Source organism: Elaeis guineensis, chromosome 4, assembly GCF_000442705.2.
Source record: "Elaeis guineensis isolate ETL-2024a chromosome 4, EG11, whole genome shotgun sequence".
NCBI classification, from domain to species: domain Eukaryota; kingdom Viridiplantae; phylum Streptophyta; class Magnoliopsida; order Arecales; family Arecaceae; genus Elaeis; species Elaeis guineensis.
The window spans coordinates 4,712,616-4,732,466 of record NC_025996.2 but is presented as its reverse complement, the minus strand read 5'-3'; the positions used below and the strand labels follow the sequence as shown (position 1 = coordinate 4,732,466).

The 19,851-nt window shown below is 36.5% G+C and overlaps 1 protein-coding gene across 1 annotated transcript; it reads left to right on the top strand.

The window, feature by feature from the left end:
- The first annotated feature begins 3,420 nt into the window (after window positions 1-3,420).
- LOC105044207 (uncharacterized) lies at window positions 3,421-18,636 on the top strand. The gene is made up of 10 exons (XM_010922025.4): window positions 3,421-3,630; window positions 4,443-5,950; window positions 6,067-6,204; window positions 13,335-13,406; window positions 16,437-16,478; window positions 16,658-16,747; window positions 16,839-16,946; window positions 17,041-17,133; window positions 17,305-17,384; window positions 17,477-18,636. The coding sequence occupies exons 2-10, from the start codon at window positions 4,580-4,582 to the stop codon at window positions 18,303-18,305; spliced, it is 2,823 nt and encodes a 940-aa protein (XP_010920327.1). The 5' UTR covers window positions 3,421-3,630; window positions 4,443-4,579; the 3' UTR covers window positions 18,306-18,636.
- Window positions 18,637-19,851: the final 1,215 nt, after the last annotated feature.

The following is a 19,851-nucleotide window of genomic DNA, read 5'->3' as shown; positions in this document are numbered from 1 at the left end:
TAGCATCTCAAAGATTTTATCAATCTAAAACTTTTCAATAAAACTATCTATCTGAATTAGAATACACAATGATGTCACTTTTAATGCCTCACATTGGTCAACATATTTAAGATGTGTTATTCAGTTTCACTTGATGATGAAGATTCATATTTTCATTATATAATTTTTAGTGATATCCTAGTTGGCTCCATTATTGAGCAAGAGTTAATTATTCCATTTCAGCAAGTATTAGACAAATAAATCATGAGATTTATACAAAAAATACTATTTATATATATTTATCCGATAATCATATATCATTCTCCATCTTTAAACTTACAATATTTATTCAATAATCATATATCATTCTCCATCTTTAGACTCACAATCCAGTTTAATTACATTCATCAGCCAATCTATATAACCAAGAGCATTTTCATAACATCAGAAAAGGAAATATAATTGGATGTTACACGTGGTCCAACGAGGACGACAAGACCATTTATTTTTAGCCAAAAACTGTATAAATATATGATGGGCTGATGGCCATGACTTGTTGCTAACGAGAACAGTAGACACCTAATATGAGAAATCCTCTGTGCAATGTGGGTGGTGCAGAAAATCTGACGTAGAGTACATCATCTTATCTGATTGATTCATGTAGTCACTATTTTTCAATATCTATTTAATACTTACAGATCGATTTTTTTATTTAAAAAATTTATATGATGAAAATATCCATCTTTTAGAAAAAATTATGACATTCTGTGGAGTAATATAGTCCAGGATATCATAATATGACTTAAGATATCATAATATGATGAGAGTATTTTTGTCCAATCACTTTTCAATACACATTTAGTGCCTGCAGATCAGTTTTTTTGTTTGAAAATTTTGAATGACGAAAATGCTCCTATTTTTTAAAAAAAATTATGACATCTTGTACATATTATGGATGCAAGATGTCATAATATGGATATATAATATTATAATTTTTTCAAAGAACATGAGTATTTTCATCATACAAAATTTTTAAATAAAAAAACCGATTTACAGGTATTAAATGTGCATTAGAAAGTGATGACTATATAGATCAATTGGACGAGACGATGTATTCCACGATGGATTTTTTACACCGCTCGCGGTGCACAAAGAATTTCGTCACCTAATATTTATAGCGAAATTCTTTGCACATCGTCCGTAGTGTAAAAAATCCGATGTGGAGCTCATCATTCTATCCATTAGGCCACTTAGCGATCACTTTCTAACACGCATTTAATACCTATAGTTCTACTTTTTCATTTAAAATTTTGAACATTTCATCTATTTTTTTTAAAAAAATATATAACATACCATACCGATGTTATGACATCCTATGTTAAAATTATGATTTTCTATAAGGATATAATAATTTTTTCACAAGATGTCATAGGAAAGGATATTTTTATCTTTGAAAAATTTATGAAATTTTTAAATAACAAAAATATTTTTAAAAAATTATGACATCATACGAAAAAATTATGATATTCTGTGTAGAAAGTTATAATTTTCATATAGTATATCATAATATTGACACACAATGCCATAATTTTTTTTGAAGAAATAGATGCTTTCACCATTGAAAATTTTAAACAAAAAAATAAAACTATAGAAAGTAAATGTATGTTGAAAACTGATGGTTATATGGCCTAATCATAAGAGATGGGGCATTTTATATCAAATTTTCTATATCGTTTGTTGTTTGGAGGATGAAGTCACCGACTTCCTCATCATATATATATATATATATATATATATATATATAATAATAATATTCTGTGAAGGAGTATTGGAGTATTGCCAACTCAACTTCTCAAATAAATTTTGTTATGCCACGTGAAAAGAACACCTACTCACATTAAATTATGTTCTTAATGTATGGTATTATTATATTCTTATAATTAAAGCCTAACATCTCTTTACATTAAATAATATTATTAATACATGGTATTATTATATTCATACAATTAAATCCTATTATATATATATATATATATTAAAATGGAGCAATCACGTTGGTGCGTCTCTGTTCGACATGCGGATAAAAGGTTTTGTGCTACGTGCCTTCTCACAGTTCTCTATTTTCTGCGATATTTAAAAAAAAAAAAACTTGAGGGAGAATCGAAAGTCGGACGAGCCAAATTCGGAGCTGATCGTGAGGCCTAAATCGTTGGTAGAAAAGTTTCGACACTTACTAGCGGTGGCTGATAGGGGAAATCGAAAGGCGAATAAAGAAGACGATGGGGAATGGGAGCAACGGATTCTGATGCATTTGGTGGTGATAGTAAGAAGGAGGAGAGGTCGTGGAGGGGGGAAGCTGAGGAGGAGGAAAGGATGAAGATACTTAGCTTACCTTTGGCGACCAAGTTGCTTTAAGTCGGTTGGCGATCCATCGTCGGTGGTTAACGATGGAGATCGGAAGGCGAAAAAGAAGAAGACAGGAAAGGGGATTTAGACTCTTAAGGACGGTGGGGGTGCCGTCTCTCTCTCAGGCTTGAACTCGTGGCATCTTCATCATCTTCGATTGGGGTGGAGGCGAAACACTGGATCCATCCTCGTAGCCATTGTCGGAGGAGGAGAGGGGCTGGGTTGGGGCGGCGGCAGTGAGGAGAGGTTGAAGAGGAGGAGGATGCGGAAAAATGTACATACTCTCTCTCTCTCTATATATATATATGTTATTCTATCATCTATATAATATTATTTAATATATTATCAATAATATTTAGTTCAATAATCAAATGGAGGATATTTCAATAGTGTGGAAACAAATAGAAGGTCTTCATCGCAGCATCCATGAGATTTTATTTTTGTTTATGATACCATATATTTGTATATTATTTTGCTATTTATTATTTAATATCTTATCAAAAATATTTTATTCAATGATAAAATGGAGGAGTGGTTATTGGTCGACGGTTTTGGTTTAAAATTATTTTTTTGGCACTTGCTTAAATATAAAATAATTTTTTAAATATTTTTAAATTTTGCAATGCTAAGTTCTTAGATTTATTAACTTCTTGCTGTATTTTTAAATAGATTATAAATATATTATCAATACTGTCGTTAGAAAAGTTGGAGATGTGAGAGGAGAAGATCGAAAAAGAAGAAAGAAAAATAAAAAGATTTAAAAATAATATATAAAATATAATTTTTAAAATATTTTATTATTTTTAAAATATATAAAATAAATATAATAAAATAGATAAATAAAATTAAATATTATTTTGAAAATTTATATTTCATGCATTGTATGGAGCTATATTTTTAATTAAATTAGATCTAAAAAAAATAATACTCATACATCCTACCCTACGCAACGAGCAGGTGTTCGGCTAGTTATTATTATTATTATTCGCACCGAGGTCCGAGAGGGGCTGCGTTTTAAAGGGCGACCCGACTAATTATGCATCCAAGGGAAGGGAAAGCAATTAGGTATCGATCACCAAGGCCGTCCCACAATCGATCCGGGACGTCCATCGTCGCCCGAGCCACAGGTATTCTTCTACGCGTCCACCCCAATCGCTTCACCCCTGAATATCTCTCTGGCACCGCTCCTCCTCTTGGGCCTCTCGGGAGAGAAGCAGCGATTCCACTCCCACGCCACGCCCCAAGGTAACGACCCTTTTCTCTCAGGTCTTCCTTCTTCTCGTAGACGCCAAAACCCTAAATAGAGGAGTCGGAGCTCTTTCGAGATGGGATCTCAAGTAGGTTTTTGTTTCCATGCCTATAATCACCTCTCGTTGGATATCTAGGTTTTTTCGGGAGATTCGTGTTGCTTAGTTCTTGACGGGTGAATCTAAATTAAATCAGTAAATCAGTGTCCCCTTTTGGCTCTTCTCTTCTGCATTCAGTCCGCATCCGCGACAATTGAACCTCCAGTGCCGATGAGAAGTTGAAATGGATAGCAAAAAATCGGTATGGGTATCCATTTTTCAAGAAGTTATGAAAGGGGGAATCTGAAATATTTGTCATCAAATTTTTTGAGAGCTTATGGCCCAAGTTTTGCTCCGTCCCATAGAAAACCTTTCTGTGCTGTTGCCTGGTTCTGATTTCAACCATCTAGGGCTGGTTAGTGATGCAGCGCCTCTCTTCTATATGTCCAAATGATCATATTAGGATCTTGATATACTTTTATATGCAGAGTAATAACGCTTAATGCAAATCGTTCTTTGATTTTAGCACAGTTGTATCCTAAGCCCGGTGCATTATCAACTTTAATGCCTTACATATTTCTTCTTATCCCTTTAGCTAACCATGTCACATAGTTTTCCTCTAATGTTCTAATTATTATTTCAAAGTTGAACTCACTAAGAATTAGCATGGTCCTACCTGCCCCTAGAAGTCTCACCATGCAGCTGTACAGGTCTCTTTGAAGAACTTGCTCTCTCTGATCAGATTTAAATAGTTGATGTATCTTTTTGCAGTAATTTTTCTTGGTGGGCCGTGCGTCAAGAAACGTAAGAGCATGTGCAGCTGACCTGCACAGACTGTAAATTGGGATTCTTTTGGTAGAAACTACCGTGAATTGAGTATTGGTGTATGACGTTTGTTCTGGAACAAGATGAGTAGAACAGAAAGGAGCAAAGAGGCTCATAGGAGGAACTCCAATGAAGGCACTGCAGCTCGTACACGACCTCTCAGCTTCGAGGAGATTATGTTGAGAAGAAAAAAGAAACTCACAGCAGGTGCTGAAGGAGCCAGTGGATCGAGGGAGCCGTCTGTGAAACATGATGCCAAAGGTGCCTCAGATTGTGCAGAACCTGATGAGGGTTACAAGAGCACAAGGGTTCTGAAAGATACAGCAAAAGGGAGCTCTAGGAGGATGGAAGAGGTAGTCTCTAAAAGGGAGAGGGATTGGTTGGAAGGGACCTCCAGGAAGATGGAAGAAGTAGTTTCTAAAAGGGAGGGAGACCGGTTAGAAGGTAAAGAGAAGGGAAAACTTGATTACGAAGCTAACATCAAGGCGAAGTCCAGCTATAGCAAGAGGAGTGGTGACAGAGAAAGCAAAACTGAAAGGCAGAGCCACTATAGGAGCAGAACTGGTTATGGGTTGGAGGCTGATTCTGAGAAAGAATTTGAAAAGAAACGGCCCAAAGATATAGTGGAAAAGGATAAAGTCAAGGAGAGAGACAGAAAGCTTAAAGGGGAGGGAAAAAGAAAGTACCATGGTCATAATGATGAAAAAAGCAGATCAGAGATTGATGGCTCCAAGTTGAAGAAACATGATTCTGGAAAATCACGAGATGAGTATTCAGAAAGAAATGACCGGAAGAAAGAGCACTCAAAAGCTTATTATGAAGATCCGAGGTCAAAAAGGAGAAGGTCTAGGAGCCGGGAGAATGATCAAGAACGAGAAGTGTCATTTTCACCTAGGGCAAACAAACGTTCATACCATGTACGGGATTATGAAGAGTCATCATTCCCATCACTCAAAGATAAGTCAAGAAGGAAGTATTCTGATGGTGATAAACATAGAGCTTCTGGAAATGGTGGATACGCTAGTGGCCATCACCGCAAATATGGGAGTGGGCTTGGTGGCTACTCACCAAGGAAGAGAAGGACCGAGGCAGCAGTTAGGACTCCCTCTCCAACTATTCGCTCCCCAGAAAAGAAAACTGCCACATGGGATCAGCCTCCTCCAGGAGCGAACCATACTGGTTTTGGATCCACACTTGCCAATTTCCAGTCATCTACCACTCCTGCAATAGCAAAATCCCAGCCTACTCCTTCAAAAGAGACTGTATCGGTAGTGATGAGTGCATCCGTCGACTCTGTTCAGCTAACACAGGCAACCCGTCCCAAAAGAAGACTTTATATAGAAAATCTGCCACCATCAGCCTCTGAGAAAACAGTGATTGATTCCCTTAATGATTGCTTACTTTCATCTGGTGTTAATCAGATCCAAGGAACTAGTCCATGCATTAGCTGTCTGGTAAGTGCATACTTTAGTTCATGTAAATGAGTGATCCTATGTTTACCTTTAGAATTTGTTGTGCAAGGAAGGTTTGTTATTGCTCTAGTCATCATCCTCATGTTATTCTACTGCAGATAAACAAAGAGAAGTGCCAGGCTCTTGTTGAATTTCTCACACCCGAGGACGCTACTGCAGCTCTTTCTTTTGATGGCAGATCTCTATTTGGATCTGTTCTCAAAATCAGGCGTCCTAAAGATTTTGTTGAGGCAGCAGTAAGAATTCTAATCATCCTCATTCTTTTTATTTCCTGTTTTAAATTTATCATTCTCTGTACCAGTATCAATATGGAGTTTTAGTTATGATACATGGTTATTCTGTTAATAGCTGAGTACATCGATATATTTTTCTGGTGTATGTGCTGATGCTGCACTGGTTTGCTTTGGGTGAATATTTAAACACTGATTTGGATTTTTTTTTTTTTAAAATTTGGTGTGGTCCAGTTTCCACCCACTTTCTTTTCTTTTTGTCCTTTCATTTTTAATAACTGTGTTTTTATGATGAGGGGTTGAACTTCATGCGCGCCCCTCCCCCCCCCGGCCAACGAAGAAAAATAGTTCTTCCTATTGATTTTATTGGATCTACTGCTTCATTGGATAAAAAGACATTCCAGACTTTCATTTTTTGGATATAAATGTTAAAGTTACTTGTGTTTTGACAACTATGGACAATGTCAAGTTACAGTTAGTGAATCTAGAAAAAAAAAGTGTTACGGCAAAACTTTCTGGCATAGATACTTTGTGATGTTGAGTAATTTGTCATCTTTGCATTGTTTACAAGGTTGAAGTTGGGGTATGTTGCTGTTGTTGATATTGCTGCCTTTTATATATCATATCTTGTGAGGCACTAATTAATAAGATATTTGTTGGAAAAATTCTGTTAGCCGATACTTCATATGCTTTGATTTTTAAAAGATTTAATGTGGGAAATAGTTTCTCAATGACAGCCTATTTAAGACTGCTCTTCACAGAAAAGGAATCCTGCATTCTAAAAGCCTATAAGGCATAACCATAACCATCCACCCTTTCCAAACTATGTTGGATGGTTCTAAAAGCCTATAGAGAATATAAAAGTAAATTGCAGTCATGTCATGAGAAAGGGAGGATCAATGGATTGTCTTATGTGAAGATGTAAGGTTAACATCCTTAGATGGGCATGGGAGTTATTATATGCTCTAGCATAAGAGCAGTGTTATGTATGTAATGGCTGACCCTGATTCTATGTCCAACATAAAATTAGCAACTTAACGTTGTACCACATATCCCTGACCTCTTTTATTCATTAGGTGATCTGCCATATATGGTGTTAAGATAGGGTCTTCACATCTTTTTATATGTAACAGAGGACTGACCCCTTATCAAGAATATTCTGGTATGTTATCCTGGTAAAAGACAACTGAAACATGGTGCATTCAACTGTCTCATTCAGCATTACTGAACCAAAATCTGCCATGTGAATAAATTTGCGGGATTGTTGTGATTATAATTAGGCTTCATTTTTCTACGGGTTTAGAAATTAATGCATTCTTGAGTCTTAGCTGTTGAGCTTTCAAGTCATCTGCTATAAAGAGGATTCTTTGCATTTTTGGATTGCCAAGTGGCATGTACATAAGCAGTCTGATAGTCTCTGTTGTAACTGATAAGCATTGTGAGAGGAAAAAAATTATGTATACAGATCATTACAGAAATTAGCAAAACAGTCATTCAGCTTTATAATATTATAAAATGGGCACTTAATAGTGGCAAACTGAAGTAATTTAGCATAGATTACACATTTTCATGAGAATAATACTATACAAATAATTTGGTTTGTCCTTTTTTTATCAAGAAAATAATTTGATCCGAACTTAAGTAGTTATATTATCAATTTTCAAGCAAACATGTATTTTACATGAATAACTATACTGGCAGTTCCTTTGTTCATGCAAGAGATTCTTCCATTTAGTATATTTTTTCTTTTAACACTTTTTTGCAAGAATTATACATAAAAATAGGGATTCAGGTCCTAGCGGGACGTCTCGGGATGTCCCGTGGGACATCGAGATGGGGTATCATTCCATGTGTTGGGACAAGCCGTCCTGCTAGCATCTTAGTGTCATGATCGGGACGTCTTGGGGCATTTTCTGTCCCAAGTGTCGGGCCGGGGCGGGACGGCAACACGTCCCGTTTCATAGAAAAATCGGGACAGCCCCATCCCACGTGATTTAAAATCTTACATAAAAAGTTTCTAGTTTTAATAATTTCTTTGCCATCTTCTCACACTGTTAACTGCAAAAGTTTTAGTTTTTAAGAAACCTCCATATTGGCACTGTGTAAAGCTCATCCTTTAAAATTCCTGACTCTTGACGATTTCTTTCTAGTCCTTTATACAACATCATATTTGACCATGATTTCTCCAAAAAATACTTCAAATCTTTCAAAAAAAAAAATGTTGGTTAATTTAACTAGACTTCCTCAATTGTTGCTTGTTGCAGAGTTTAAATTAACTCAATTCTATGTAGTTGGGATATTTTATGTATATGAATGATCATATGCAATGTGCCTAGGTCTCGTGTAAATTTTAGGTGTGTAATCCTTCGGTTTAGAGGGTGAGCCTTGGTGCAATGGTAAGATTGCTCCATTGTGACTTAGGTGTTAAGTGTTTGGAACACAAAAATAGCCTTTCCACATGGTAGGATAAGGCTGCATATCTTTGACCCTTTCTGGACCCCTCAGTGGTGGGAGCCTCATGCACTGAGCCACCCTCTTTATTAATTCCTTGAGTTTAGTTTTATCCTCTTCTACCTTCTTTCATTTGCCATATGTGAGCTGGTCTTCATTTCTTAATACCTCGTGAACGGCCTCTTCATTTTGATGATATATGGGACCCCCATTTAGTCCAGTAGGAAATAATTGCTGCTTGCATAAAACAAATTCCTTAACCTTATCTGAGATCATGATCTTCTCATTGGTAGTCATGTTTTCTTTGCTGGTTCATTTGATTGATATTCACTTAGACCATGAGGACTAGAACTAGAAATGTTCCTACAACAAGTTTGTTTCGCTGCTTGGTTGAGTTAAGAATTCTTTGTAGCTTCTTTCTGACCCAATCACTTGACAATGTGATGCATGTATATCATGTATTTTTCTTTATGCTACTTATGCATGAACATATGACTTAATATGTATATATAGATGTTTGACCATATATAATATGCAATTCAGTTCTGCTGCCGTCACGTTCTTTTAGCTATTCTTTTCTTGAGGCATTTCTGCATCTGCCTCTGTTACCACTGCAATAGTTGTAATGTTTAAAGAGTTAATTTCCTGTATTCTTTTTCTGTTTCCCAACTACACTTGAACAGAATTGCAGAATGTCTATTCTGTCACATTTATTTATTATCAAACCATTAATTTATTCAATATCTGCTCTACATAAACTGGATAAATTGCACAAATGACTAAAACACCAAAAGTGGAGAACTGCTTTATTTTTATTTATTATTGTTTCTCAGCATTTAGAATTTTTTATCTTAATTTTGTTGTGATGTTTTCTATAGACTATTTGATAGTTTCATAGTCAAGAGCGAAATGTGAAAGCATGTCTCATGCTATAGCTTGGTGTTCTCATGCCATATTTTATTGTTCTCCAAAATGTTTGCTTACTCTACTGCAACTTACAACTCCTTACACTCGAAAGATTACTAAAGATTGTTTTCTAAGCTTTCACAGCAATTTCTTTTTTCAATTTGAGTAGTTTTTGGTTTGTGCAAGACATATCTTTGTATTCATAGGTGAAATCTTATCTGACAATCATGTTGGAATCTCTTTTAAATAGGGTTATTTTATTGGGTGTGTCATAATTCACATTCAGGATCGTGACAAAGCGAGGACTATATAAAGCAGACTTCCAGGTGTAGTGCAATGTTGATGATTGCTGCTTATTTTCAGAACTAGTTTCTGGTGGCTGATTTTGACTTGGTAGAGTCCTTTCTGGTGACTCATTCCGTGGTGTTTGCTTTAATTTAATAGCAAACTTTTCAAAGTTATATTAGATGAACTGTTAGAATGCTGGCTGGCACTTTTGCACGGGGGCTATAATATCACTGGGATCCAGTCAACAAAGTTAACTAAGGATTTTATTTGTCTTAACTTCTGAAAGAAAAAGCATTCAGTTTATCCATTGTTCATCTGTAATTGTGCCTAGAGACATCTAGGTAGGGGATAGTGATGACTTGCTGTCATTAATGCAAAAAAATTTCTGGTCTAATAGTGTAATTGTAATAAAAGTCGGTAACAGTATGTTTTTTATCCTTACTTTCATGTGTAGTATGCAAAGGTGTTTTGAAGTATCAAACTGAAATGGAGCTATGGAGAATTCCTTTTAGTGCTCCATTGTCTACCCATGCTGCCTTCTTTCTTCTAGCTTTTGTGGTTGAGATTCTTGTATTCAGTCTATTCTCGCCAGGTTAATATTTTAATATTTTGCTTTAAAACAATAAATTTTTGAAGTATGAGGTGTTTGATAGAGGAGTACTCAATTCAGGAAAGTGAACAAACATTCAATTTCCTATTATCCTTTCCTAGTTCGGTCTACAATGATTATGGATTGGTTTATGACGATCAAATTATATCTACTCTTGTTTCCACTTTTCCGGTTATTCTAGATACAATTGTGAAATATTGTTTTCTGTGAAAGTACAAAATTAACTGGAGAGATTACTTTGGCTAAGACTTGAAGCAACTTGTCTTTATCTGAAATATAAATTAATTGCATCTGATATACGAGCCAGTTTTAAGTAACCCAACCATCATTACACGTTTCTTTCAGTTCTATCTGAGATTAACCTTGTATAGATTCATTTAATGATTCTCTTTTTCTTGAAGAAATAGTTTTGATTTTTTTTTTTGCCTGCTGAACATATCTGAATATTTGTTGTTTGGGCTTGGTAATGGTAATTTAGGTCTTGTGATCTAGTTCACTTTTTGTTGCCCAGATATCTAAATTCCTTGAGCATTGATTCTTGTTGATGATGTTAAAAAAAGGAGGTGGATGAAGTTACTGAGTTTTTTTGTTTTCTCTCTTCTCAAAAATTGCTTTTTGTTGAGATTAAATCAAAATACGTCAGCTAATCTCAAACCTTTTCAAGCATTTCTCTTCTCCTATACAAGAATGTTTTCCTGCTTGGTGATCATGTATGGGTGTCATACTGTATGTTTGCTCAAACTAGCTTTACATTAATGCTGTTCTGCATGCTTTCTATTTGTTCGCATCTTGATCTGCACATGCTATGGTAATGTTGTGCAGTATCTGTAGTGCTTACTGATGAGTAGATATAAATGAAATTTAACTTCATTGTTTGCAAGTTCACAAATAGATGGTTGAGGTTATGTAGAATCATGTTTTAATGTCTGTTCTTACTGTAGTTCCCATCCATGCAAAGGGTTTTATTTGAGCAATAATGAAACTTGACAGTGCAGTAATGAATGTGGCATTTTAATTTCTTTGCTTAACCAAAAGGAAAAAGTGCGACCATTTTAGAAAGCTTGACATGGTTAAAAAACACTTCAATTTGAAGTCCTGTTTGCCACTTCTTTTCTGGTGGCTTGTATTAGGTATGTGTTGTTTAATGGAAGTGCATGCAGTACATGTCTTCCCTGTTAATTTGATTCTTCATTTAGGATAAAGAATTTGATGTTTTGAGCCATCAGGAATCATCTTAAAGGTTCATGTCTTTACTGATGATTATGCTTTTTCTTGGTGCCCTTCTAATGGTATGTATCATTTTTCTAATCACTTCATTATTGAAGCCTTATCAAGTATATGCTAGAGGTACTGTGTCCTAAATCAAATAATTTTATTTCTAAGATTCAATGTTCTAACTGCATTACCAATTGACAAGTTGGTAATAGAGAGTTCTTGAGTTCTAGGATAACTTGTTAGGGGACTATTAATAATATTTACTGCTCGCAAAAAGTTCGGACAAACTAACCATGCTAGGAAACAAGCGTGGGAAGTGATTTGCAAACCCAAAGCTGAAGATGTGTGGAAATGCAGATGATGAGGTGAACAAAAATTGGCATCAAAGGGAGAACATATTAAATGCTGTGAAAACAATTATGGAGCATGTAAGAATTGTGTCAAAGCAGTTTTCCTATTATTCTTGGCACATATCAACCCAGTTTACGGCTAGTAATCCCACAATTTTCTAGATATTTGCCAGTTATTGGGATAAAACCAGTATCTGAACATGTTTATTTGGTTGAGATAGCTAACATCTTTCTTGTAAACTTTGTACTAATTGTTTGGTGGCTACATTAGCTGCTTTCCTGAGTGATAAAGTGCTATATCACTTGATTCATTAGAGGAGACAAGGGATGGTGATTATGATGTGAATTCAGGAACGAAGATGGTTACTTGGCTTAGAAACTGCTAAAGCACCAGCGATGATAATTCTCAGCTTCATAATCTATGAGAATTTGTCCATTGAGAGTCTTCTGGACCAAATGCATCTTGAACATTAGAGATATTATAGGGACATATATTTTGTAATTAAGAGGAACAACTTTCTGAGGATCGCCTCTTTATTATTTTGGTTCAGCTTTAAAAATAATTGTCTATCATCATGGTAGTAAGTTTGTGTAGGATTAGTTGCAAAGGATGGTTAAGATTGCAGGCAAGCTTCATTGAGCAGATATCTTGATTATAATTTCAGTTTATTCTGTAAGGTGGCAATTTGGTAGGAATGTTATCAAATTATGGAAAAATCTACTTTTCTCATTTAGATGTCTATTTGCTGTAATTGGTGCTAGATTATAGCTCTTTGAACTTGTATCAATCATTTTCACTTGGACAAAGTCCATATCTCCTAATTTTCTTGTCTTCTGATGTGTTATGTTTTGTGAAATTTGTAATAGACAGTTGCCCCATTGTTTGTTTTGCATGTTGAGGCATTTCAATTTGTGGGCAGTTTGGGTAGTTTATCTTACTTCAGCAACCATATGTTCAGGTCTTTTTTCTAGTCCTACATTTTTATGTTTTAAGTCCATATATCATATGGTGTCTCATGAGAAACTGCTGGATTTTCCTCTAGTTGGATTTTCTTAGATTTGACACAAACATATTTCTAAACTCGTGTCTTTACTTTCCGCTATCATGAGAATAGGCAACAAATGGTTCTCATGCCATCCATTTCAGTTTGTCATTCCATACCTCTATATGTTTTGTCATGCCTCTGTCTTGTGCTTGATCATCATGATAGCTTCTTGTTTTGCTATGCATTTTCTTTAACTAATGAAGCTTTCTGAGGTATATTATGGTCAATACTCGTGTACCAGGTTTTCAGACAATTCCTATTTTCGTGCAGACTGGAGCCCAAGAGAAACCAATGGAAGAGGCTAAAGCAATATCTGATGTTGTGAAGGACTCACCCCAAAAGGTATCTGAGGCATATTTTAATGCAGCCTGTAGTTGGCTTGTTTAGTTTTAATTTTTTTTCCCCCAGTGCTTAACATTTCCTAGAATTTTGTCTGCTAATGGCTGATTCAATATGTCATTTTCTCCTTTGCCTATTTGTATGGCTGTTGAATTTTGATTTACATTGTATAGAAATATATAGGAGTATGATAAATAAATGAGGTTGGTCTATGCCATCCTTCTCTGCTTATTTGATGTCACTTTTCTATTGCAAGTACTTCCAGTCAAGTTGCTGTCAGTTCTCTTGTAATTGAAGGGGAGAAAAATGGAGATTCATTAACATGTTAATATTCAGAAGAAAAAAAATATTTTGAGTCCGAATAACCATAAGCATTGAACCATGATCCAATACTCAAATGTGTTGGTGTAATATATAGGATGTCAGACTTTATTGCAGCCCCTGGAATAGGTGCATGCAAAATATTAGCATTTATCATCTTTTTAACATTTTAGTGTTTACTTTGCATATGCCAAAACTAAGATGGATGCAATTCAATCCCTCTAGGTTGGTATGCTCTGCTTAAGTCTTACACTGGTCAATTGACAAAAGTTCTGGTTCAAGCTTAAGCTGATGTTCCAGTTTGATCAGGTCAGATAGAAATCCATATTGCATTTGATATAGAGTAAAAATATAAAAGGTGACAGATCTATTATATGAGATAGCTGCAAAGTTCAGCTTTTTTCCTTTTTGTTTTCTATTAAATTATCGGTAATGATGACACCAGAGCAGGTTTTTCTACATCCAGAGCAATTAGTTGTCTATTTATAGAAAAAGACTTTATGCCCTTTTGGGTTGGAAGGCGGTCACAAGTTACCAATTTCTCTCCCTAGTCCCTACCCTACTTTACTCCATTAGCTTTTACATGGAGAAAATGGAAAGAATAAGAGATGCTTGAGATGGAAAAAGGAGCAAATGAAGCTGTGCTAGATTCACTAAAATCTTTCCAGCCATACACCAATATAATATCTGTCATTGTCTCCCTCTACCTTGTAGTATTTGCTGCCTCCATGTGCTTCTTCAGGTTCAAGGTGGTGTAAGGGGTCCTTGATGTTGGCTCCATTACTGCCAGGAATGAACAGCAGGTGTTTGAGTTATGGTTCAGTCACCACCAATCAGCCCTTTGCCTCATTGTTGCCTTCCAACTGCATTGTGGTTGTTGCCCCCCTCTGTCATGTCAGTGCCTCAATGACCATGCTCTCAACCAGTCATTGCATGATGCTGCCACCACCAACTTCATCAACAGGATGTCCTTCCAATGCCACCCCAGAATTGACACTGGTGCTGGTTCATTCTGTGGAGGCAGATAGCTGTCTTGATGCAATCCACCTCTGCTTCTCTTCAGGTGGCAGTGATCTTGACCTCAATGCCCAAAGATAGCCATTGGTCCATTGTATGATGACAGAGTTCTTGGAGGTCATTGAGTACTTTGATGACAGCTTAGCCTATGACCTGAAGAGCACGCAAACTAAGGACAGGTGGCAGATTTTGTTTGTCTTGGCTGTGAACAGCACCAATCCTGCTCTACAATGCTTTATAGTTGGAAGGTGACATCACTGGTGTCCATGGCTGTCTAGGAGGAGGTAGACCAAGGGACCAAAATGGGGAGATGTACCTTCCATCCCGTCCTATCCTTTTTCCTTATCACGATCCCTGTCAATCTTCATAGCCGATGAGCCTAGGTAAAGCGGATGTGACAAACAATGCTGGAGCAGTCTTAGTGGGAGGAAGAGCAGGGTCGGTTGTAAGGGAGGAACATCAATGGGGTAATGAGCCAAAACAATGCTTGTTGGGAAATGGATGAAGGAATTACTAAACTTATGACCCTCTTCTTTCTCTCCTTTGATGCCTTCGTTGTTTTTCTTCCAACTTCTCATTGCCATTGATGCATTTGTTGTTTTTCTTCTAACTTCTCATTGCCATCTTCTTTCCCTTTGATTTCACCTGTTTCTCATTCGTTCCAAAGCAGATGGAGGAAAATAACAGGGTGAGATAGGAATTTATAGACCTTTTGGACTACCTTGTAACATTGCAAGGCATGGTAGTCTTTATATAAATGGAGATTTCTGAACAGAACACTAGCCTAAATTATGTGAATCATTTTTAATTTCTAAAACCTATGTGAAGAGTATAGATACTTGACTAGGTTGTGTTTGTCATATGCAGCATATTTAATTAAATGAGTATTATTAGATTTTAGTATGAACTTATATATTGTGTTATGTGGCAAATCATATTAACGGGCTATTTCTATCATAGCTGATTTTTTTATGAAGGTTTTTTCATAGAGGGTGCTCTGGTAAGGAGTACTGCCTATAGAATGGGAAAGGAAAATATTGCCTGTATTTGGCTTTACGAGTATGAGAGAAATATTGGAAATATAGAAACAAAATTTAATCTATCAACAGTATCTACTTTTTTTCTTTGCTTGTATTTATTTATTTATTTTGGATTGCATGTGATTTTTATTCTTCTTAGATTATTAGACTATTTGATTTCCGTGTGCAAACTACAGATTGTTTCTAAAATATTGATCCATAAATCAAATTTATTAGGAATAATCTGTAATTTCTTGAAGTTCTAGTTACTTATCAAATGCTACGGAGTGGCCGCATAATGGTCAGAAATGGAATCAAGTTAGAGATACCTTTTTCTCACCATTTGAGTGTAGTCTTCAAGGGCTTATTGTGGGACCTTAATGTTTCATCTCTAGTTTTTCTGACTTTAGAGTTCTTTTAGTTTAATGGAATCAAGTAAACTACTACGTTATCCACATGACGTGTGTCTTGCCTGCTCAACTGATATGAGTGTCTTTACTAAATTCTGCATTATGCCACTTTTTATTACTATTGAACCACCCATGTTCTTAGTAACCCTTCTGAGCTACAAAAAATTGGACTCTATTTGGTCCAGGTGGGCTACATCACTTGTTTCACTTCTTCTCACTTCTTATACTGTTGTGATATTAGGTGACATGGCTTTTCTGCTGTGCAGATTTTCATTGGTGGAATTTCCAAGACTCTGTCATCTGACATGGTAAGTTAATCTAATATGAAGATCTTATTCCTATAGAAAATCTAAATCTTAATGGCCATCAGATCATTCGTGCTTCTAATCCAGTTAATCCCTCTCTCTCCTCCCCCCACCCCCACCCCTCCATGTGTGTGTGGAACTTTGCCCATCTACCTAAAAACTGTTTTTTGCCATTCGTTTAGCTTATGGAGATTGTTAGTGCCTTTGGGCCTTTGAGAGCATACCACTATGAGTTTAACGAGGAGCTGAATGGACCATGTGCCTTTCTAGAGGTATGTCAGGTCCAATCCTTGGTGTCATTGGTCTGACTTTTTATCGAGGCATCTTGGTAATTCTGACTAATGGCTACATTTGATATTGCAGTATGTAGATCACTCAGTTACTCAGAAGGCATGTGCTGGACTTAATGGGATGAAGCTTGGTGGGTGTGTTTTAACTGCGGTTCAAGCTTTTCCCAGTGCACATGTGGAGGTTTTTTAATTTCCAAATCTTCTCACTCTGATATCGTAATCTCTTATTTTATTGATTGATTATCATTTTAACCATAACCTTATTGGTTTCTCAGGAAAACACTGAAAGTGCTCCTTCATATGGTATTCCTATGCATGCAAAGCCGTTACTTGCTGACTCCACTAAGGTCCTGCAGCTTAAAAATGTGGTATGTTATATTCTTCCTATAATCCAAGCTAAAATAAATATTTCCTTTTGGTTTCCATAAACCTGCCAACATGGATCATTCTTTGTTTATTATATGGTTATCATTAGGTATTTCATATTTTCTTTATTTTCTTGGACTGTTACAATTGCTGATACCTCCAATTTAAATTAGTTCAAACGAGAGGAATTTTTGCTGCTATCAGAATCTGAATTGGAGGAAACATTGGAAGATGTTCGGTTAGAGTGTGGAAGGTGCATTATTTTTTATATACTTGATTTCAATCTCTCTCTAATGCTCTGTAAAATCAGAGTGGCAATAATTGCTTTCTGCTTTAAACTTGCAGGTTCGGAACTGTCAAATCTGTCAATATTGTAAGGTATACTAGCACTGTTGAAACTGCTCCTAAAGCTTCTGAACCAGAAACCATTGGTGGCTCAAAGAAGATAGAATCTACAACATCAAGTCCTAAAAGTGATTCTGAGGAAGATGGAAATATACCTGTCACAAATAATGCCAATGAGCCCCAAGATGCAAGGGATGCTTCAGAAGACAGACAAAACAATCATGAGACTTCCACAAAGGATCTTGAGAAGGAATCTGCTGGCTTTTCTCCCTCTGATGGTGTCGTTTTTCAAGATGTTCAACAGCTGAATGAGCCTTCAGGAGATCCTCGAGCTGAGCTTGATGACAATGTAGATGCTGAAAGAGAAGAAAGTGGAGTGGAGAATGACATGGTTCCAAAATCATTGTCAAAACTGGAGGTGGATACCACGATTGCAGAAGATGCTGGCTTGAATAGTTCTGCTGCCAAACAAGAGGCAAGCAGAGGAGATGGTGAACACATGTCGATGGAGAATGTCGATCCAAAAACTACTGTAAGAGATGGAGCAAATTCAAGCAAAGGAGATGATGACTGCATGCCCATTGACAATGCGAATCTTAGTAATGCTGTCGATGAAGCTGTTGACAAAACAGGTGTAAGCAATGGAGATGATAATCATCAGGCTCAGGATCTTGATGTGTTTGAGCCTGGTTCTGTTCTTGTGGAATTCCTGAGGAAAGAGGCAACTTGCATGGCAGCACACTGTTTACATGGCCGGACTTACAGTGAGCAGATCGTGACAGCTGGCTATGTCCCACATGACCTCTACCTGGCACGGTTCCCAAGATGAACGCTGATCATTGCTGGCTATTATCTTATTAAGACTTTTTTTTTTTGTTTTCTTGGTCGGATTTTCATGATTCGATCCCCCTTTAGTGAGTCCTCCCTGAAGACGAGGGCCCTTTTGAACTGCCAAGATAGAGTCGTCATCTGAGGAGTGGATATACAGACATTATCTGTTCAGCCATGATGTCTATTGATTTTAGAGTAACGTATTTGATTGTCATAAGATCAGACTGATTAGGTTTTCACAGAATGAAGTCGTGGGGAGTAGCCTTTTTTGCCCTGTACCAAACTGCTTATTTATATCCATAACCTTCATAGAACTTATTTGAGGCTTTTATGCTGTCTTGCTTGTTTATGGTTCCGGTCTCTAAACAAAGAGTTTAGGACTTCTCTGAAGTATTCAGGAGATCCGGCTGCAGAAGACGGTGGCTGGATAATTTTCCTTTTTCTTGAATTACTATAATAAATTGAAGCTCTTGTTGTTTTGTAACCAAGGCTGATGGAACTGCTGAGGCTTTAGTTTCACAAGGGTGCCCTTATGTTATGATTCATTCAATCAACTCCTGGATGTGTTTACCTAAAAAGGAACTTGGGTACAGTAAATAACATTAAGGGGGCCATCTCTTGCAAATGCTTCTTTATTTATTTATCTCGTATATCTTGAAAAATCAAGACCAATCTATCAGCAAATGTTAATAAATTAAATGAAATCCAGTATTCATATATAAACATTAATAAAAATAAATTTTATGATTCGGTGAAAGGCAAAGTTAAAGAAAATTACGACCCTGAGTACGAACAAGAAACCGTCAATACGAACTATTGATTTCAATTGTTTCAAACAACAAGCTCAAAAAGTGTACCGAGACCCGCAAACCAGCCGTCGCTTACCTTGCTTTCACAAGCCAAGGATTTCTTGTGACCGGTAAATAGTCAGGAGTCAGGTTATTTGAAACAAATCGTTTCCAACCTCGATTTGGGAGCGCATACAGCAGGCACTTCCACGCCTTCAACATGTATATATGTTAGAGAAGTTTCTCCAACAGTCGTATTAACCTCTTTGTCGTACTCAGTGCAACGCATCGTACTTTACATTTGAGGTCGTTCCCTCGTTTTCACGAAAAGAATAACCAAAACCCGTCAACCTGCAATAAATCTGGGTTTACGTCCTTCCACTTGATAAGTAAACCTGGGGCTAGCAAAAAAGACATTATGGGAACCTAACAACAACCGTTAGGACGTTACTGGATATAGAAAATAATGTATTCAGCAGATCATATTGTGGGGGATAAAAAAAAAATCATACCGTGAGGGGTCAAAAAGATCTCAAGATAAAACAGGTAAATAATGACAGGTTAAATGCTGATAGCCAAACCGGATCCTTCCACACTTGCATGAGCTAATTTAGCTCATTGATCATCACTCTGACCAGACCAAAAAGTCAAGAAATACCTCTCTCTCGCCTCTATTTTCTGGGTCCAGGTGCTATTAATCTGCTTTCAGTCTCTGATCACGAACTAAGTAGATCACTTTACCAGCAATGAAATAGT

What these genes read in the sequence shown, in the direction of transcription:
- LOC105044207 (XM_010922025.4), top strand. Translation starts at nt 4,580, where the DNA reads ATGAGTAGAACAGAAAGGAGCAAAGAGGCTCATAGGAGGAACTCCAAT. An exon ending in AGACTCTGTCATCTGACATG is followed by an intron (nt 16,479 to 16,657) that starts GTAAGTTAATCT and finishes CCATTCGTTTAG; the next exon opens with CTTATGGAGATTGTTAGTGC. An exon ending in TTCCCAGTGCACATGTGGAG is followed by an intron (nt 16,947 to 17,040) that starts GTTTTTTAATTT and finishes TTGGTTTCTCAG; the next exon opens with GAAAACACTGAAAGTGCTCC.